At 31.0% G+C, this 22226-nt stretch overlaps 3 protein-coding genes across 3 annotated transcripts; all 3 read left to right on the top strand.

The window, feature by feature from the left end:
- Positions 1-1975: 1975 nt before the first annotated feature.
- On the top strand, positions 1976-11084 carry LOC110646389 (uncharacterized). Its single transcript, XM_021799809.2, has 9 exons — positions 1976-2330; positions 2428-2549; positions 5395-5602; positions 5682-6210; positions 6292-6543; positions 6646-6837; positions 6925-6999; positions 7122-9632; positions 10288-11084. Exons 1-9 carry the CDS (start codon positions 2146-2148, stop codon positions 10588-10590), a joined length of 4377 nt encoding a protein of 1458 aa, XP_021655501.2. The 5' UTR covers positions 1976-2145; the 3' UTR covers positions 10591-11084.
- A 973-nt stretch (positions 11085-12057) lies between these two features.
- On the top strand, positions 12058-13971 carry LOC110646403 (subtilisin-like protease SBT3.11). Its single transcript, XM_021799823.2, has 3 exons — positions 12058-12461; positions 12588-12685; positions 13616-13971. The coding sequence occupies exons 1-3, from the start codon at positions 12250-12252 to the stop codon at positions 13729-13731; spliced, it is 426 nt and encodes a 141-aa protein (XP_021655515.2). The 5' UTR covers positions 12058-12249; the 3' UTR covers positions 13732-13971.
- Positions 13972-16827: 2856 nt separating this feature from the next.
- Positions 16828-21594, top strand: LOC110646390 (calcium-dependent protein kinase 11). The gene is made up of 7 exons (XM_021799810.2): positions 16828-17534; positions 18648-18791; positions 18917-19069; positions 19158-19273; positions 20016-20183; positions 20311-20535; positions 21055-21594. The coding sequence occupies exons 1-7, from the start codon at positions 16979-16981 to the stop codon at positions 21199-21201; spliced, it is 1509 nt and encodes a 502-aa protein (XP_021655502.2). The 5' UTR covers positions 16828-16978; the 3' UTR covers positions 21202-21594.
- Positions 21595-22226: the final 632 nt, after the last annotated feature.

The following is a 22226-nucleotide window of genomic DNA, read 5'->3' as shown; positions in this document are numbered from 1 at the left end:
TGAGCGGGAGATCTTAAATTTTTATGGTGTAAGATCTTAAATATATCATTATTGAGAAATAAATCTTTCATCGTATTTATTTTACGAGATGCAAATCTTTCATCGTATTTAATTTAACTTATAAATCAGTTAAATCTATTTATAAGTAGAAAGTTATTAGGATAATATTTGATTTAGTTTATAAATTAAAAAAAATTAAAATAAAAGTTAAAAGTCATAAATAAAAATATCTTACTTTAGATTATTTACTTATTTTAAAACTACTTATTTTAAACTTACTTTTTGATCAAGTAAAATATTATATTATTATAATAATTTTAAAAAATATCAACATTATTCTATTTGAACAATCACATCACTCAATTACATATTTATTTTGGTAATTTCAATAAACTAAATTACTTCTAAGCAATTTTTAACTAATTACTTAAATTATTTAAAAATTATTTTAAAATAATTTTATAAAAAATTAATTACTTAATTTTAATTTGATTTATTAGTTAAAAAATATATATTTTAAATTAAAAGTTAAAAATAAGTAGCTAAACTAAACACTTCAATAATTTAAGAGTTATTTGATGAGCTCGTAAAAAAAGAGTATGGTGTCAAAGAGTGGAACATACAGCTTACTTATTGACCAATTTACATGCTCTATCAACTCTATTGGATTTTTAAAATTTTTTAGTTAGTTTTATTTATGCAAAAATATTATATGTTGATTTGTACTCTTTTTTACATTTTATTTTTAATTAATAAAATATTTTTATTACAGATTTTTAAATATAAAAATTATTTAAATAAAAAACAGATGAATTAATTTTATTTTTTTTTTAACTTTTAAACACGCTATGGAAATTTAAAATTAATATAATTTTATTTTTTGAGTTAAAAAATGTTACCATGGATGATTTTACAAGAATTTAACTAGCATGTTTAGAAAGCATATAAATAAAAGCATTCAATTCAATTGAATTTTATTATTCAATTATTTCTTTTGTTTAAATATTTATCCATTTCTCATCCTAAAAAATTTTAAAAAATTATTAGAGTTAAATAGTTTTAATTAAAATAATTATTTTGAAAGCAATAAAATCACGTTGACATGTTTTTATAAATTTCCAATTTATTTAATAATGCTTCCTATTAAAAATTCAAAAAAAATGCTTATTTAAATTATATTTATTTCTGAATAAATCTATTGAACAATATTGTTCAAATTTTTTTAGTGTTATATATTAAGTACATAAATTAAAAAAAAAAGAACTTTTAAACTCATCAAGTTACAATTATTAAACTTAATATTAAATTTCAATTGGATAATATTGAATTTCATATATAAATGTAAAATACCAATATATATTGTTTCGATGTAGGATTCATATTATAGGAAAATTTATAATTTGGTCCCTGAATTTTATCTTATATTATACTTTAGTAATAAAATTTTAAAAAATTAATTATTTAGTTTTTGAATTATGCACTATATTATATTTTAGTCTTTAAATTCTAAGAAATTAATTATTTAAAATTTAAATTTTACACTATATCATACTTTAGTCCCTATAATTTTAATATATAAAATAATATGAATGAAATTATTATAAATAATAAAATAACAGAGACTAAATTATTTTATATATTAAAATTATAAAAGTTAAATAATCGATTTCTCAAATCTAAAGATCAAATTATGAATTTCTCAAAAATCAGAAATTAAAGTATAATATAAGTAAAACTTAAAGACTAAATTACAAAATTCCCTCATATTATACCATTTGATTCGAATTTTATGCTTTTTTACTAAAAATTTATTATCAAAAATAATTAATAAATTATGTGATCTTTACTTCTTCAAAAATATATATTTTTTAAAAATTATCTAATACTACAATTAATCATTAAATTTTGGATTAATAAAGGAAATAAATGTTTTATTAAGGAAAGAAAGAAGAGGGAACGTGGGCTTGGGCTTGGGCTTGGGCTTGAATTCAATTCCGTCTTCTTGGCTTGAGACCAACAACCGGTAGCTTCTTGTGAGTTCCAGAAGAGAGAGAAATGAAGAAGAAGCAGTAGCGGAGCACCATCAACAGCCACGCTGAAACCTAACTGAAGCAGACGAGAGATAAAAATTTTATACAAAATTCTATGGAGAAACCATCGCCTCCATCATCACCATCGACCTCCGTTGATGGCTCCAGAGAACTTCAGTGCGTTGGGACACTCGAAATCGTTCGACCCAAACCCGTCGGTTTTCTCTGCGGTTCTATTCCTGTACCAACTGATAAATCCTTTCACGCCTTCAATTCTGCTCTCGTCCCTTCTCGCCAAACGTACATTCTCCCCTCTCTCTCTCTCTCTCTCTCTCTCTCTTGTACATGTGTATAATGTGTGTATGTGTGTAATTTTTTGTTTTTTTTGGTTGCGTAGCGTGAGTGCACCGAGGTATCGGATGCTGCCGACGGAGACCGATTTGAATACGCTTCCGGTGGTTTCCAACTTGCCAGAGAAGGTTCTTCCCATTGGTGCTGTACAGTCTAAGACCACTGGAGGTATCTTGTTTTATTTGACCTTAGTTGATAGGAGAAAGAAATTTGCCGTCCTCAAAAATTAATTTGCATTGTTTTATTATAATATAGGTAATGTGAAATATTAGAATTATTTATTTTTAATTATATATTCAATAAATTAGCATTCAATAACGAAGAATTGCAAGAAATCCAAGAAAATGTTTCTGCCATTGATGATACCGTTCAACAAGACTGGCCATCAACAGTTGTCAATGGCAATGTTCAACAAGAATGCCCACCAATCTTGCAGCCTCTTGAATGTTCTAAATGTGATGAAGAAGACAAAGATTCTGAGAATTCAACTATCACTTTCCGATGATCGAAATTTTTTAAAGATGGAAGATCATGCAACTATGCTCATACTTTTGGTTTGCCCAATGCAAGAAATTCATTATGTGGAAAAGCCATCAATTTCTGCTGAGAATCTTCGCCTTTGTACCACTGAGCCTAATAAAGTTTGGGTTAATACCCTTAATAAGAGATGCGAGGGGCTTTACCAATGTGATAAGCCAAAAATTGAGGTTTCAACTTTCTTGGATATCCATGATATAGCTGGATTAATTAGAGGTGCCTATGAGGGGCGAGAATTGGGAAACAGTTTCTCATCTCACAATTATGTAGTTGATAGCAGTTTTCATTTGTTGAAGAATGTTTTAGATTCATTTGTTGGTATTGAAATGGGTGCCATGGATCGTTATGAACAATATTTTGACGTGTTCATGCTTCAAGATTCTGGTGTGTAGTATTTTCCTAAGGCATCCAATTGGATTTTGGAGAATGTTTATCCACATTATATGCTGAGGGTTTTTTTGGGGAAGATGAGATGCAAGATGAAATCAGTATTAAATCATTCCATTGGGCATTTGAACAAGATCAAATGCAAGATGAAGGAGTTGTGCCAGAAATTTTACTTTTTTTCTCTTCAAAATTCAGCTTCCATTAGCAGAGATTTCTTAGGCATTAGAATTTGTTTTCACTTTTCCTTGAGGTCAAGGATACTTAAGGGGGAGTAATTGATATGTGTCTAATGTTGATTGGTGTTGGTTGTTAAGCTTTATGGCAGTTATTCTAAACTGATATATAAAAGAACTCTTAGAGACTTGTAAAGGGAGCTGTTATGAATGAATTCTTGAATTCTTCTCTGCAAATCTCTTCTCTTCCTGTAATTCTTCTGTGTTTTCTTCCCTTTCTAGTTCAATTCTGTTTTAGTTTGCATCACAATGCCACCTTCAAAGAAAATATTTTTTTCCTAGCTTAACTATACTCTATTAGTTAACATTAACAATTTTTCAAATCAATTTTGTATATAATATTGGCCCCTCAAAAAATAAGAATTTCTGGGTCTGCCCATTGTGAAGTTCTGTCAGTTTGGGGATTGTGTAAATTATTACATTATATGTATTACTAGAGGTGCATTGGTTTTGAGTTGATTGAACAGTCTAAGTTTCTATTGGGATTGTAGGTTCTTGTGAATAATTCTCTTTGGTTTGATAAATATGTGAAAATGTTTTGCCTTGCTCAGGTAATGAGTGATTGTAGACGCCTGTCTTTGAGAAATATATTTACAGAACAGTGATGCAATTCTGTGAGTTGAGTTTAAGAACGTTGCATATGTGATTTTGTTTGTAAGACTGTTTTTTTTTTTTTGCAAGTTTAATGTGCAAGTAAATTCAAGTTTTAATGGACTAAATATAATCTTCTTCTTTAGACTCTATCCGGGAAGCTACTCTTTTTGTTCAACTTCCCCCAGGTGTTTACCCCCCTTATCGGGGGCCTTGCGGGGAATAAAAGGGAGGTCCAAGGAGAAAAAGAAGATAAATAAAACTAAACTATAGGGTTCATTCCTACATTCGCTTAGGAGTTGAGGCTAATAACCACGTAATCCATAAAGAACTTTCTTGCTGCTGGAAGAAGATTTTCCATCTTTCCTATTTAGGGTATGAGTTGAGAATTGATTTTTTTTTTCCTTGAATTGGAATTTTCCAAATGTGGAAACTTACTTGTAAATACAGTTAAAAGCTTAAAACTGTATGTTAAACTTTTGTAATTAAATCTATTTATTTGTAAAGTAAGCTTATGAAAAATTTTCTATTGCTAATTTGCTATCATATTACTTTCATAAGAAATTTATTTGTCATACAAGATACTTGAATATATGAAAAGCAGATTATTAAAAAGTCTGGAGCATAGAGGGTTAGTGCTGCATTGGTTTAGCCTAGTAGAGATTTTTGGTTTCAGGGCTGGCCCTTAATTGGATTTGTCAGATTGCATCAGGTTACTCGTAATGGTTTTATGCACTGCATTTGAAAGGCTATATGATTCACATATCCTATGTTGGTAATTAGTGTAGTTTCAAGTGTGTGTGTGTATGTGTGTGTGTGTGTGTGTGTTTCAAAGGAAAGAGACAAATTTAGGACTTTGTTTATCATTAAATTAAGTCAGATATCCAAGCTAAGTTAATTTAGGAATTCAGAAAGTTTAATGGATTTTTTTGTCATCCCATTATGGGCAAGGGCTTTCATATAATTGGAAGAATCAGATAAGGAGTCACCCAAGTTGTTGCTCTTTGATCACTGATAATGTCTATTCTATCTGGAGTATTTGCTGACACATTCTTATTTTTGCATTGAAGTTGCTTTCTGCTTTTTTCTAAACTAACACTAAATGTATCATATTCTGACAAGATGTCTATGAAATTGTTAGTCTTATCATTTTATTTTTCAAGTTTTTTATGCTAATCAAAGGACCGAATATTTATATTATGTTTGCTTCCTTTTTCTTGAATCTGTGATGTTTAAAAGTATAATTTAAATGGTCATCTTTGCAGAATTACCTTGGGAAGGAGATGCTGTTTCATCAAATCTTACAAGGAAATGTGAAGCCCTTGCTGTGTCTGGTTTGGTGGAGTATGGAGATGAGATAGATGTGATTGCTCCCACAGACATTCTGAAGCAGATCTTCAAAATGCCATATTCTAAGGCTCGAATATCAATTGCAGTTCGTCGTATTGGACAGACTCTGGTTCTTAATACTGGGTTTGTGTCTCTATACCTGCAGCATTATTAGTTATATCTTTTAAATGTTTCAACATCTTGAATATTTTATTATGCACAGGCCTGATGTTGAAGAGGGAGAAAAGTTGGTCAGAAGACACAAAAATCAATCCAAATGTGCTGATCAATCTTTATTTCTGAATTTTGCCATGCATTCAGTGAGAATGGAGGCTTGTGATTGCCCACCATCTCATCATTCTTCATCAGGGGGCCAATCAAACTCATCTGTACTTCCTGGGGCTGATACATCACATTTTGTGGGGCAGAATGATGGTACAACTGAGAATGAGGGATACAACCATTATTCAGAGTTTCCACAGGTTAAACAAGGTGGCTTATTTTGGGAAAGTAAAAAGAATAAAAGAAATAAAGGCCATCATCCTGTGAAAAAGGCTTCACATATTGGTGAAAAGCCCAGATACTCAGTGCAAGAATCTGAAAAGCATAAAAGAGTCAGTAATGATGGATTTTTAAGGGTTCTGTTTTGGCAGTTTCACAATTTCCGAATGCTCTTGGGCAGTGACTTGCTTCTGTTCAGTAATGAAAAATATGTTGCTGTGAGCTTGCATTTGTGGGATGTCACAAGACAGGTAATGACAAGCTTCCATGTTCTGATTACCATCTTCATGCTTAGCAATTTTTTTCATTGTTTCTTCCCCCTGTTTGGACAGGTCACACCATTAACTTGGCTTGAAGCCTGGCTTGACAATGTAATGGCAAGTGTGCCTGAGTTGGCCATCTGTTATCATCAAAATGGTGTTGTTCAGGGTTATGAACTTCTTAAAACAGATGATATATTTCTCCTGAAAGGTGTATCTGAAGATGGTGCTCCCGCTTTTCATCCTCATGTTGTCCAGCAAAATGGTCTTTCTGTTATGAGGTTCCTTCAAGAAAACTGCAAGCAAGATCCTGGTGCTTATTGGGTACAAAAATATATTTTTTTTATGTAATTAATTTCTATATTTTTTCGCCAAAAAAATTGTTAGTGAGCATTGTTTTTAGTATCTTAATTCATCTTTTCACAGCTTTATAAAAGTGCTGGTGAAGAAGTTATTCAACTTTTTGATCTTTCTGTTATTCCCAAGAACCACACCTCCAACAATTGCGATGATAGCTCAAGCTCTCTACCTTCTTTATTAAATAGAGGGCGAAGTAATTCCTTGTTTTCATTGGGAACACTTCTTTATCGAATTGCTCATAGGCTTTCCCTTTCCATGGTATGGCATAATAATTCCTACCCTGTTTCGTGATACTCTAATACGTTGCTATGTTGCTAATACTAGTTCTTAATTTTTCTGATGTAGGCACCCAATAATAGGGCTAAGTGTGCAAGTTTCTTCAGAAAATGTTTGGATTTCCTGGATGAGCCAGATCATCTTGTATGTAGAATGAGTAGTTTTTTATTTTATTTTATTTTATTTTATTTTAATTTTGTTTTCCTGCTCCCTTAAATCATACTTTGTTGCAGTTTGTAATATTTGTAACTACTACTGTATAACAGGTCGTCCGTGCATTTGCTCACGAACAATTTGCAAGACTCCTTTTGAATCATGATGAAGAGCTGGAATTGAATTTAACATCTGAATCAGTTCCAGTAGAATATGAAGTGACTGTTCCAGTAGAATCCCTGGATTCTTCTTGTAGTTTCCCTGAGGCTGTTGTTTCTGAAAATTTCTCCTCACCAGTTTTAGAAGACATACTTAATGAAGCTGGAAAAAGCTTTAATCATGTAAAATCAGAAACTTCAGTAAAGATGACATTGGAGTCAAATGTATCTACCTGCAGAAATTTGATAGCATCAAGTGACGCGGAATCAAACGATTCAGAAGGACCGCAGACCACTTCCATTGATCATGAAAAGTTTGCAATTTGTAAAATGTCCCCACCATCTGCATGTGTGGTTCAAACTATTGCTGATCCAATCTCCTCTAAGTTAGCTGCAGTACATCATGTTTCTCAAGCTATTAAGTCTCTCAGATGGATGCGCCAGCTACAAGGTACTGAAGCAGAATTAATTGATCAGGTCAGTAGTACTCATGATAGGCCACCTTCATCCATAAACCTTTCTGTTTGTGCTTGTGGTGATGCTGATTGTATAGAAGTTTGTGACATTCGAGAATGGCTACCAACATCCAAAATAGACTACAAATTGTGGAAGCTTGTTCTTTTGCTTGGAGAATCTTATTTGGCATTGGGACAAGCTTATAAGGAAGATAACCAGTTGCATCAAGCTTTGAAAGTAGTAGAATTAGCATGTTCTGTTTATGGATCGATGCCACAATATTTGGAGGATACAAGGTTTATTTCCTCGATGATTAAATATTCATCCCTAACAAAATGCAATGACAAAAATGAGAAGAAAATATCATATATTGGTGATGCAAAGGAAATGGAATCCAGTTCTGATGATGACTGTCTTGCTTTTGAGCGTTTTTCTTCCACGTACCTCTTTTGGGCAAAGGCATGGACATTGGTTGGAGATGTTTATGTTGAGTTTCATTTCATAAAGGGTAAAGAGCTCTCAATACAAGCAGACAGGAATCCTTCTGCCAAAGAATTGAGAATGTCATCTGAGGTTGTGAAGGAAGTTCAAAGGCTAAAGAAGAGGCTGGGTCAGTATATGCAGAATTGCAGTTCATGTTCTTTAGTAAACTGCAGCTGCCAAAGTGATAGGGCCAGCAGTGGGAGCAGTGCCAGCAGTAGCAGTGGAGATAAGCACTCTGTAGTTTATGGCAGGAAGCATGGTAAAAGATCTTATGTAAAGAGTACCACTTCCTCACTCTGTGGAGACTCTGATGATAGCCACTGTCATCAGAGAGTGGAGAATAGGAGTTCTAACAGTGAATATCTCCAGCTTGATAGAAATGGCGATACTTCAGTAGCACCATCTGGAGTTGCAGCGGATAAGTTTGGAGTAAATTTCTCAGTAACCATTAATTCTAACAGTGGAGAGGAAGTGCATGAAGAAGGGTTCATGGTACCATTTCAAAGTGAAACCACTTCAAAAGAAATGCCAAAAATGAAGAATGGTGGGATATTTAAGTATGTTAGTGATTTTGTTGCTGGAGATGCAGAACACAATCTTTCTACTGCTTTAAGTTGTTATGAAGAAGCCAGAAAAGCATTGGCTGGAATTTCTACAGGCTCAGTTGAACTACAATCTGTAATTAAAAAGATAGGGTGGGTTTGCAATGAACTGGGTCGAAATAGGCTTGGAAGAAAAGAGTTGAAAAAAGCGGAACTTGCATTTGCTGGTGCCATATCTGCATTTAGAGAAGTTTCTGATCACACCAACATCATATTAATCAATTGTAATTTAGGCCATGGCAGACGAGCATTGGCTGAAGAGATGGTATCAAAGTTTGAAAGTTTGAAAGCCCACTCAATCTTCCATAAAACATGTAAACAAGCTTTGCAAACTGCAAAACTGGAATATTCTGAATCACTTAAATATTATGGGGCAGCAAAATCAGAACTGATTGCTATTGCAGAAGAGGACAACTTAGAGTCAAAGAACCTGATGAATGAAGTATATACACAATATGCCCATACATATCTGAGGCTTGGCATGCTTTTGGCTAGAGAAGATATTACTGCAGAAGTCTATGAGAATGGAGCCTTGGAAGTTCATATTAGTCCTGGTGATAAAAGAGCTAGGACAGAATTGAGAAAGCATGAGATTTCGGCCAATGATGCCATTAGGGAGGCGTTGTCTGTGTATGAATCTTTGGGTGAATTACGCAAGCAGGAGGCTGCCTATGCTTACTTTCAGCTTGCTTGCTGCCAAAGAGACTGCTGTTTAAAATTTTTGGAGTCAGATCATAAGAACTTGCCTAAAGGTGAAAATGGCATTATCCAGCGGGTGAAGCAATATGCTTCCTTGGCTGAGAGGAACTGGCAAAAAGCAATAGAATTTTATGGACCAAAGACACATCCCAGCATGTATATAACTATTCTTACAGAAAGATCAGCACTTTCATTAAGCCTCTCTAGTGTCTTACATCCAAACGCAGTACGTTCTTCAACTTACTTCTTATTTAACAGCAGCACTTTTTAAGAAAGATGTTGGTTGATTTTCTTTAGCATAAAATGTTTATAATTATTACAGAAGGTAGAATGGTGCCAAACATTAGTGTCTTTTGATAATCTGAGGTATTGCTTTTTGAACCTGCTAGGTCAAACTTAGAATTATAACAAAGGCTGGATGGAGTAATTAAAATATCTGAGTTTTTATATTAAGCATTTGGTGTAAATTTCGAAGTTACACTCATTTCACTCAGGTAGCATTTTGTAAAACTGAAAATTTGAGAGTTAAAGTGTTGAATGACATAAATGATGTAAATTTTAAATTATAAAGTTGTTTGGTATATGCTGAAAATAAAGTGCTAAATCTAATAAATTAGTTTGAAATATGTGACTTTTTATTTGAAATTAAAAATTTTGACTTGCTATTTTAAGAGAATTTTAACTTGATTGAAACTTTTAAACGATATGTAGATGTGCATTATCAAAACAAATTTAAAATAAAAAAGTGCTTAGTGATGTTATCAAACCCCCCCTGTGTCAACGAGTATCTAATAGTCATAAAGTGGTGAAGCAATTGACAGGTTTAATCACAACTGCTTCTATCTAACGAATATTCTACTGATGAGTAGCTATTGTTCCAGATGCTAGAATCTGCTCTATCTCGCATGCTTGAAGGACGCTTTGTATCTGAAGCGACTTCAGATTCGTTTGGAACTGATTATCCTGAGGTACATGCACAATTTTGGGGTCATTTACAGATGCTCTTAAAGAAAATGTTGGCTTCAATGCTCTCTGCAAATACAAATAGATCTCCAGCTGCTGTCCAGCCAACCTCAGCATCTAACAGGCCTGATACTGGAAAGCTCAGGGAGCTTTACAAGATGTCCTTGAAATCTACTGATTTTGGTCAGTTACATACTATGAATACTTTGTGGACATCATAATTTGACACCTGCCTCTGCACTGTATGGATTCCATCCTGTACGATTTGCTTTTTGCATCTAAAACAGAAAGTAATTTAGCATTGCTTAATTGAAGATTGCTTGCAGCCATTTCTTGACCACCCAACAATACTTACCTTGTCCAGAGTAGCTAGGATACACGGGAGCTGGTGGATCGATATGAGAATTTCATAAACGGCCGATATATATATATATATATAGTTAGAAGATGGGTGGTTTATTTTTGAGGACACAATGCAAGATGCTTTGATAGGATATGGAAAGAATTGTTGATGGATCTCATCTTGTTACCCTTAAACCTGTGAACTTGTATTCACTTAGGGATTGTTTGCTGATATTTTCCTACTGTTTCTCGGGAAAGTGATAAAGATCATGGATATTCTCAAGCTGTATATCTCAGCCAGTGAACATTATCAAGTTTGTATTTCTATATTTTGAAGGTATACTATTTTTTTAAAATGAACTGAACTTCCTTATACTGGAATGTGAATGTCTGTATATTGGCTTTGATTCTTTGTACCTTAAAATCGTGCCCTAGCTTCCAAGATTTTTTCGTGACCACCCAAAGTTTTATAGGTTTTGAGCGAACTTATCAAGGTAGAGAAGTAGTTGATGGGTTGCCATTGTGCATACAACTATATTTAAAATAAAATATATTAAAAAAAAATTCAAGGGAGTACTTATAATTGACTGTCAAAACAAATCCATGGATTGTCTTTCCTGTCATTTGAAGGGAATGCTTAAAATTTTAAACAGTAGTATTAAACATTTTGAAATTTTACCATTTATATTTTTTAATTAATAATATGAATTACGGATTCTAATTATTATTTTATTTTTATTTTATTGAAATTATTTAGTTCTCTATTTTGAAAATATATTAATTAATTTTTATATTTTTATTTTATTTATTTTTTAGTTGATTCATTCAAATTAATTTAAATTTTTTCTTAGTCAATATATTTAAAAAAGAGAACAATTACAGTTACTAAAATTAAATAATTTAAAATTTATAAAAATGATAAATTATATATAATTATGCTTTTCAAATTATAAATATTAATAATTAAATAAAAAAATTAAATAAGCTTTTACATTTTCAATTGTAGGTTAAATAAAATATTATTTTTATAATAATAAAAAATTATTTTTTAACCTTTAAATATTAAAAATTATTTATTATTTTCAGTTAAAATAAAATTTAAAAAGAAAATAAAAAATAATTTAATATGAAAATTATTATTTTAATATTTTATTATTAAAAATAAAAAATAATATTTTATTATTAAATAAAAATTTATTTGATTTTAATTAAAAAATTATAACAGTTCAATTTTTTTTTTATATTAAAATAGACTAATTAAATAGTCATTTTCCGAATTATTTCAAAAGGACCAAATGCCAATGAGTAAAAGACAAAAAGAACCGTGGGAGAAGCAGGAAGCGCAGAGCACGCCAAGCAAACCTTGAGGCTCAAAACGCGGAGTTTCCAAAAACAGAAACGCTGTCTCCTCGTAAGAATAAATTACTTTGTCGTTAAGTTCCTACAAATGCTTGCCAAGAAAAGTCTCTAATCTCTATCTCTGTTCACTTTCCTAAAACAACCTTAACCTTTATAAGTACGTGACCATTCCATTCGATATGCAGACGACGAGAAACTCTTCTTCTTCATCGTCGCTGGTGCTTTTCCTTTTGCTCACGATTCTTCTTATCAAAATGGCCCAATCTGTCCCTTCACCTTCTCCTGCTGTAGACTCGTCCAAAGCGGCGGTTCATATTGTGTACACTGAGAGGCCACAGGATGAGGAGCCTGAGGCCTACCATCTCCGAACCCTAGCCTCCGTCCTCGGCAGGTAATTGCTCAATCCATCAATCAATCAATCAATCAATTAATCAATAATTTAGCGGTTGAGGTATCAAATGTATTGTTATGTGTGTTGAATTGTATTGTATTGATTTGTTTTTGAATTGAATTGAAGTGAAGAAGCTGCAAGAGAGGCTTTGGTTTACAGTTACAAGACGGCTGCGAGTGGTTTCTCAGCCAAGCTGACCCCTGAGCAGGTTGAGCAAATCTCAAGTAAGTTTCTTCCCCCTCCTCCTCTCTCTTCAATTTCCCCCTTTTCCACCTTCTTTTTTCTTTATTATTTATCAGTGTATGCGACTGTCGAGCTATGATTACGAAATCATCATCGTTTTTACCGAATCCCTTATGATGTGTATTATTTATTTATTTGTTTGTTTGTTTTTTTTCCCCTTTAGCCAATTAAGAGTAGGATTAATAAAATAATGAATAGAAAATTTGATAGATGATGAAGAAAATATCAAACATGCCGGCAAACAAAGTGGAAAAGGTGGGGAGAGTGAAGGGAGAAGATTTGGATTTTGTAGACAATTATTATAATCTTATTACATAAATTATTGGCAAATGAGCTCTGACCTTCTACTATAGGTTCCTGAATTTGGTACAATTGTGTTCTTATAGAATGCATTGTTCCTTTTCTGAGATTGTTTTTTACAAATGGTCATCCTATGGAAATTCACATCTATAGCTTTTGTGTTTCTGAATCTGTGCTTCCAGGAGGTCTTATAGCGAGCGTGTAAACATGTCTTGATGGGTAACTTTTTGTACCTTGCTTATACTTCAAAGCTTGATTGTATTTACATTACCGGAAAGTTTGATAAAATGCAAAAAGTTATGCCATTTTCTTGCCATTTGTAATGGATTGCTATCTGATTCTCCATGGCATGGAGAAGTCTTGATAAAACAGGATGTGCTTCTAACTGATGCAATGTTTAATTTAAAATATCCCTCAAACTTAATCCCCGTAAATTGGTAGGAGTCATTTCAAATGAATGTGTGCTCCTCTCTTGCACTTTGTACTTCTGATGTATTTGATTTTATCACAAATTGTGATTATCATATATTGAAAATTTTCCAATTTCCCTCTTTTTTCTGGGAAAAATACAAACTTTAAATTTTTTTATATATTTGTGCTTTGCATTGCAGAACAACCAGGCGTTCTTCAAGTTGTCCCCAGCAGGACACTTCAGCTGCATTCAGAACCTGGGAAGCTGCACTCAGGACCCGGGAAGCTGCACTCAGGACCTGGGAAACTGCACTGAATCACCTCTATACCCTCCTGCCCATGACTGAATATATATATATATATATATATATATATATATATATATATGTTTGGTGAATGACTGAATAAATATTTTATCAAATGGTATTCCCGTGTATAAACAAGTTTGTCCCGTGTTTGTGTTCTTTCTGCAATGTATTGGGTGCTAAGAAAGCTTTGTATCTAAATTACATGTGCACTTATCTAATATGCATCTATATACTATGGTTCCCATCTACCCGTTTCAGTGTGCTAGAATTTTGGTTTATGCTTAATGCATTTGGATCTAAACTACAGCAGTACTTCCTTTCTTAAGATTCTATGTATATATATATATATTAATGGTCAACATCCATGCGGTTAAGTGTGATAAATCTTGTAGCTTAGGTGTATTCAGTGATTACTTTTATTTCAAAGTAAAAAAAAAAGAACGACGATTTAATAAAAATTTACTATTCATCTCATGTGAATTTTGTAAATAGATTTTTTTTTGGTGAAATTATTAATTATAAAAAATAAATTAATTTAATGAAAATAATAAATTTTTTTTAATGTATATATTTACTTTAAAAATTTGATAGATAAATTATATGTAATAAATTTTATTAAAAAATTATAGAAATAAATTATTTGGTCATTATAACAAATTTAGTTTAAATGAAAATAATTAATTGCATTATATATAGTTTTCTTAATTATTTTTTGGTGAGTTAATAAATTTTTATTAAATTATTTTATTTTTTTAACAAAGTAATTTCATTTTATGATAGTATAAAGTAACGTACAGCTTATAGTATGCCTGTGTTTTCTTTTCCCTCTACATTATCTAATGTTTATATAAAAAATTTCTCTTCTTTCGTCTAATTTTTTATTGCTTAAACTCATTGTACTCGATCAAAATCAATTTCTTATACAAATAAGATCTAACAAGTGGAAGATCTACCTAGGAGTAAGGTATTCTCAAATCAGCCATGATTTGGTTAGATGCATTAGCAAATATGGTTCTTGTTTATGGATGGTACTAAAGCTTCATAACTTATCTTCTGTCAAATGCTAAAAAAGTCTAATAAAATACTAAAAAAATCTCAGCCACCTTTTACTTCTATGACTTAGTCTTCGTTGAGAAATATTAACTGTTATAATAAATATTAATTATTTTAATAATTATTATTAATTTTATTAATTATTAATAATTAAATATTAATTTTTAGTAATTAATTATTTATATAATAATTTAAAATAAAATTTTTTAATAAAAATAATTATTAAATATAAAAATTATAGTATCATCTTATTAATAATTATTAAAATGTTTTTTTAATATTTAAAAGTTGTAAGAGGTAATCTCTGAATACTAGTATAAATATTATATTATTAAATAATATAAAATAATAAAAGTAATATTTTAATTAGGATTAAAATATAAAATATTATCTTGAAAACTGTTTCTCTCTGTATATATATATATTAATGAAAGGTGTGTCTAATATAAGCTTAAACTCATATAAAAATAAATTTAATAACCGTTAGATTAAATATTTATATCGAGATATGTATAAAATTAATTAAAATATATTTTAAGAGTGTATAAATCTAAATGATAATATTTAATATAATGGTAATTTTTATATGTGAATAATATTTATCATAGAAGGTAATAAATCTCTTTCCTTTTAATATAACACATTTACAACACAATGTCAACATTTAATATAATATTTTTACTCATTAAAATTTATTTAATATATTTATTAATAAAAAAATTACAATTTTAATAATAAATACACCTTAGTTTATACTAATGGATGAATCTGTCATTAAAATTATCCTCTCTTTATTCATTTTTGTCTTTCACATTAGAGTTTTGTAAGAAAATAATTGAATAATTTTAATTTTATAAAAATCTATTAGTAATTGATTAAATTATCCTTTATCTCATATAATTACTCATTGTATAAATATTTATTATATTTAGTAGAGATGAAAAATAAAATTAAAAAAAAAGATAGGTTTTGTTTGCTTCGCACATAAAATATTTTTCACATTTTCTAACATTTGAAACATTTAGAAAAATTAATTAACAAAAAATATTTTTTATTTAAACAAAAAATTTAAATCATTTGTAATCAAAAGATTAATTTATTTTTTATTTTTTAGATTTTAATAATTTTATTAAAATATAAAAATATTTATATATTTATGATACAAATATATATCATTACAATTAAATAATAAAAAATATTTTTTTATATTTAAAAAAAATTTATAAAAAAAATTTTTCATATATAAATTATTTTTTATAAAATAAATAAATATTTTTTTATTTTTCAGATGCGCTAGATAAATTTTTTAAAAAATTTTAAATATGATAAATAATTTTAAATATAATAAATAAAAATAAACAAAAAAAATAATTGCCAATGCTAGTGAAGTGCATTAATAAATATATATTTACATTAATTATAAAAATTGTAAATGTCAATACAATTATTTTTCAAAAAAAATTTGGACAAGATACGAAAGCAACGCTTTTAGAGATATAAATAATTATTTATTAAATATATAAATTTATATATCTATTTTTTATATTTATAATATACTGAATTTAAATAAAATTTTTTTATAAAATTAATTAAATTATATAAAAATAAATTTTTGATGTGATACAATACAAAAGATTTTGGAAGTAATATACATATTAAATACATTCTTTATTTGAAAATTAATTACATTGCAAATATAAATTTTAATAATTTATTATATATTAAAATTTTAAAATCAAGTTATTTATGTATAATTTATTAATAAAGTTGTCACGTCATACTACTTCATATGTTATATTATGTTAACAATAAGATATAAAATATAATTAAAAAATTAAAAATATAATTATTTTTATAAAATATAATATATAAAATTTATAATTATAAAATATTTATTTTTATATTTAAATAAATAATAAATGTCTAATCCACAAAATTATATCTTAAATTTATATACATTTGAAGTCCGATTAAAAAAATTAAAATTTATTTTAGTAGGATTAAATCAAATCAAACATTTATTGTTGAAGCAGACACTGCATGACACGTGTTGCGGACATCTGCCTGATATGATCTCAGAAATACGGAAAAGAGAAAAAGCTGATGCAAATTGCAGATCCAAGAAAAATGGCAGATCGAAAGACTTAGATCCAACACCAAAATTGATTTCAGAGATCTTGCAGCAGCACCACCTACCGAGCAATGAAGAAGCAAGCTACATCATCGTCATCATCAACAACCAAGCCCGCAAACACTGTTTTGCCATATCAAACCTCAAGACTCCGGGACCACTACCTGATAGGCAAGAAACTGGGCCAAGGCCAATTTGGCACTACATATCAATGTACCAATAAGGCCACAAACAAGCAATATGCTTGCAAATCAATCCCAAAGAGAAAGCTTCTTTGTAAAGAGGACTATGAGGATGTGTGGAGAGAGATCCAGATCATGCACCATCTCTCCGAGCACCCAAATGTGGTGCAAATCAAGGGGACCTATGAGGATTCCATGTTTGTGCACTTAGTCATGGAGTTGTGTGCAGGTGGTGAGCTTTTTGATAGGATTGTGGCAAAGGGTCATTATAGTGAGAAGGAGGCTGCTAAGTTGATCAAAACCATTGTTGGGGTGGTGGAGGCTTGCCATTCCTTAGGGGTTATGCATAGGGATCTTAAGCCTGAGAATTTCTTGTTCGATACCCCTGGTGATGATGCAAAGCTTAGGGCTACAGATTTTGGGCTCTCTGTCTTCTATAAGCCAGGTTGGTTTTGGTTCTCCCTTTGCTTATTTATTTATTTATTTATTCATTTTTTGAAGAAATGGTGCCTTTTTCGTCTCATTAGATTGGTTTTGGATATGGGATTTCTTGGATTTTTTGTTGATGATTGACTGTTTGCTGGATTCACAATTTGTTGGAATTTTGATTGATTAAAATAATGGATGGGTTTTGGGCATTTGTTGCTTTTTTTTTTTTTTTTGTATTTGTATTTTAAATTATTCTTTTCCTAGTCTTTATTGAGTAGATTATTTAGATTCATTTTGTAGGTGATGAACCTTTTGAGTCATATTCGGATCCGGTTTGCTGTTGATTGTTAGGTGGGATCAAATTTGTTTCTGTTTGGCTGAAAGCCTGGTTAATTGATGCATCATCTAAATTTCTTTGCTTGAATTTATCTTCTTTTTATTATTTGTTTTCTAGGGAAAAATTGTAGGATGTTAATTTACCTATTTTTTGGGAGCTTTTTCTGGTTTTATATATTGAATCAGGAGTCTGGTTGGCACGTTACAGTTTTTTATGGAATTATTAGTGTTCTTCTTGAGTGGAAATGTTGATGTCAGTCTATGGTTACAGGGTTTAATTTATACAAGATTGCCTGTCACTGATTGCTTTTCTTTCATTGTTTTATTTTCCTTAGAACTTTGACTAATTTTGATTGTTTCATGGTTATGTCTATCTTTCTTTTTTTCCTTGGAAAGTGATTCTACTTTAACAAAATTTTATTAAAATTGGTAGAATTTAAAAATGAATTCTATTTGATAATATATAAAGATATCATTGGCCATAAGTAAATAAGATATATGAGAATTTCATTCACTAATTAATTTTACTATGAAATTCTTTTTTAAATGGAATGAATTCCATGTTCACTTGGTTTCAACATAATTCAAGTGTCAACATTGCTAGGATTTCTGAGCATACTCAAGTGATAATTGCCTTGTAAAAATGATCAATTTTAATGGCTGAAAATATGTGGATTTCTAGAGGTGTGCCAATGCAACTCTGTCATTTGCTGAACTTTTCCCTCAATGGTTGGTGCTTTGCTAAGTATTAAGTTTCAGTTGCTTTTGCCATATGTACTTTTTCTCCCTGCAGGTCAATATTTCTCTGATGTAGTTGGGAGTCCTTATTATGTTGCACCTGAGGTTTTGCTCAAGCGTTATGGACCTGAAGTAGATGTTTGGAGTGCAGGTGTTATTCTTTACATCTTGTTAAGTGGAGTTCCACCTTTCTGGGCAGGTTTTGATTTTAACTATTATTCTCTTATTCTCATTAGTTGTAGCCATGCAGCTATATTGTTGATCCTTTGTTCTCTTTGGGTTTTGTTCATTTGAAGTTTATTTCCTTGTTTCTCCTACCTGCAGAAACTGAATCAGGAATTTTCAGACAGATTTTAAAAGGCAAAATAGATTTTGAGTGTGACCCATGGCCTAAGATCTCAGAAAATGCAAAAGATTTGATACGAAAGATGCTTGAGAGGGATCCAAGGAGCAGGATTTCTGCTCATGAAGTCTTATGTTAGTTGTTTCATTCTTATTATAATGGGAACTTAGTTATGTGAAAATTCTTGTAAATTCATAACAACTCAATTGGTTTATGCATCAGGTAATCCCTGGATTGTGGATGACAGAGTTGCCCCTGACAAACCTCTAGATTCTGCAGTATTGTCACGCCTGAAGAAATTCTCAGCAATGAATAAACTTAAAAAGATGGCTTTGCGTGTATGTTTTATCCATATTTCCTATTATTATCTTCTGTAATTCTGGAAATTTTGATAGTAATATGATATTCAACTTACTGACCCAGTGTTCAAGATAGTTGAATTATAAATTGTTTATGATGTTGACCTAATAACATGAATTTTGGAAAGTGAACAATATTGGCTTCCTAAGTGAAGTCTTACTGGCAGATAGTACAGAAAAAATTTGGTCAGTAGTTTTTTTATTTTGATTCAAGGAATCAAATTCCGAATGGCTGTGACGTTAGTTTGTGATCCTGCAATCATTAGCTTTTGAAGCCACCCCATTTTTTAAGCTTATTAATATTAGGTTATCCTTTCATGTGATTACATGAATGACACTATCTTTATTTCAAACAAATCAAAGATTAAGTAGCTTTCTGTGATGTTAAGGGAATGAGTAGAGGAGGAAAGAGAAACTTACTATCATTTAAACATATTGAACGAAATTCAGATCAATAGTTAACATAATATGCAGCAATTTATTGTGTTTTATATGTATACGTTTCATTTGGAAAGAAAGTGCGTAACACCATCAACTTTACCTGAGTTTGAATGTACCCTTCAATTCAATAAAACTTGTTTATCATAAACAATTAAACCAACTTCTCTCTGTTATTTCTGATTACATGCCTGAAAAGCCGTTGTATGTTTATAAATAGTGTAGTTTCTGTTATCTATAAAATTGTGCATGCATTTCTTGCAATGATCAAATCCTTTTGCAGGTCATAGCAGAAAGACTTTCTGAAGAAGAAATTGGTGGCTTGAAAGAGTTGTTTAAAATGCTTGATACAGACAATAGTGGGACAATAACATTTGAGGAACTTAAAGAGGGTTTGAAGAGAGTGGGTTCTCAATTGATGGAATCTGAAATCAAGGCTCTAATGGAAGCGGTAAATTATTTATTTGAAAGCATAGAATAGAAAGAAGGTTCTTTTTAATATGCCAAGTAAATGAGTTTGTTTTTGATATTATTACCTTGGTTGATTTGGATGATTCTCACATGGGGAACTTCTACAGGCTGATATTGACAACAGTGGAACAATAGATTATGGAGAATTTCTTGCTGCTACTTTACACTTAAATAAGATGGAGAGAGAGGAGAACTTAATTGCAGCATTTGCCTATTTTGACAAGGATGGTAGTGGCTACATCACAGTTGATGAGCTTCAACAGGCTTGCAAAGACTTTGGTTTAGATGATGTTCAACTGGATGAAATGATCAAAGAAATTGATCAGGACAACGTAAGTCTGTATATGGGTTTCTGTTGGGTCACATCAAATGGTTTCATTTATGCATTTATTTTCAGATTTTCATGTTTGTTCCACTTCATAGAATTATGGGCTGTGTCATTTTTTCTGCCTGGCAATGGCTTATTGCCAATTCTCATACTGACTTTACTTGCTACCACATGTGGAGAAACACTATGCTTGAAATTATTTTTGGTTCGCTATGGTTTGTTTGATGAACATTTCTTCAATTGTGGCAATTCTTTTATGATTCAGAATCCGGGCGCAGGTTTGGGGGGGGGTTGTGGTGTTGGTGGGAGGGAGATAAGATTTTTGCACTGGCAATTAGTGCTGATGTATGCAGGCAGATAATTTGAGTAACTCGGTGTCTGCTTTTTGACTTGCTTCAGTGTCCTCTAACGTGTATGATTTCTATAGAAATGAAATGCGCAACGAATCAATAATATAGATAATATTATCTCTTTCAAATTGGTTCGAGTCTCAACTTCAATGCTGTTAATGTTATTTTTCCAGGATGGACGAATAGATTATTCGGAGTTCACTACTATGATGAGAAAGGGCGATGAAGAATTTGGAAGGATGAGGACTATGAGAAGCAATCTAAACTTTAATCTAGCTGATGCCTTCGGAGTCAATGAATCAGTCCCGGCTACTAACTGAAGGCATTGTTTTGTATATTTAAGCAACATGCAGCAATGAAGAAAAGAAGGCTACAGCTAAGTTCTGAAAGCTATCTTTTACTCAGTTGGAAGGATTCTATTATTCTTAGTTTTGATGATGAAGTTTTACAAGAGCTTATTTATGCTCTTTTAGAGTTTAACAATAACATCTTACCGACCCCAGATGTTGGACAGTAACAATTCATCTATCCCATGAGGTTTTACTGCAGGATCAGCATGACCATGACAGAAGCAGCAAATTCGTCGAAGTAAATGAAGTGTAGATGCTAACGTTGTTGATTTTCTAGCCTTGGGGCCATGGTATTGTTGTAGGCTTAGTGCTTTGAAATGTGCTCGCTATTCACATTTTGTTCATAATAAATAGTTTGTGTTATATAGTGAGTTTTGTATGGTGTGTGACTATTGATTCTTCATACTTTCTGGAAAATTTATGCATCCAGACCACAGAATATGTGACCACAGAAGTGGTAGACCAGAATGCTAATGCTAATAAATATATTTATGAATACCCTTCCAAACTAAATATTTAATTTCTTGATCCAACAAAGAAAATTTTCATATGTACATTCAATTTCCCCCAATTAATCTTTGGGAACTTCTTGAATCGATGCATTAAAATGTTCCTAGAATTTGCTTTAACCTTTCTCATCTAGGTCCATGTAAGATGCATATGCATGGACGATTAAGACTAATTTTAAGGAGATAATCTTATCACTAATTCTTTTCACTTTCACCATCTTGGAGTCTTTAAGTTTTACTAATGTTCATATCCCATTTCTATTCTTCTCAAATCTAGGGTACAATAACTTATAACTTGGTGTTATCAATTTCTCTCGCATCCAGTTTCTTGAGGGCAAGTTATGTCAACCATCCTCGTAATATACACAAATTTTACAGACTTTCCCATCAATTATCTTATGTTCCAACTACATAGGTGAATGGACTTGCTTCTTTATATGCACTCATCCATTAAGACTTACGAACCTTGCTTATTTTGCAATTTGT

Source organism: Hevea brasiliensis, chromosome 12 (assembly GCF_030052815.1).
Source record: "Hevea brasiliensis isolate MT/VB/25A 57/8 chromosome 12, ASM3005281v1, whole genome shotgun sequence".
NCBI classification, from domain to species: Eukaryota; Viridiplantae; Streptophyta; class Magnoliopsida; order Malpighiales; family Euphorbiaceae; genus Hevea; species Hevea brasiliensis.
This window is presented reverse-complemented; position numbering and strand designations above follow the sequence as displayed.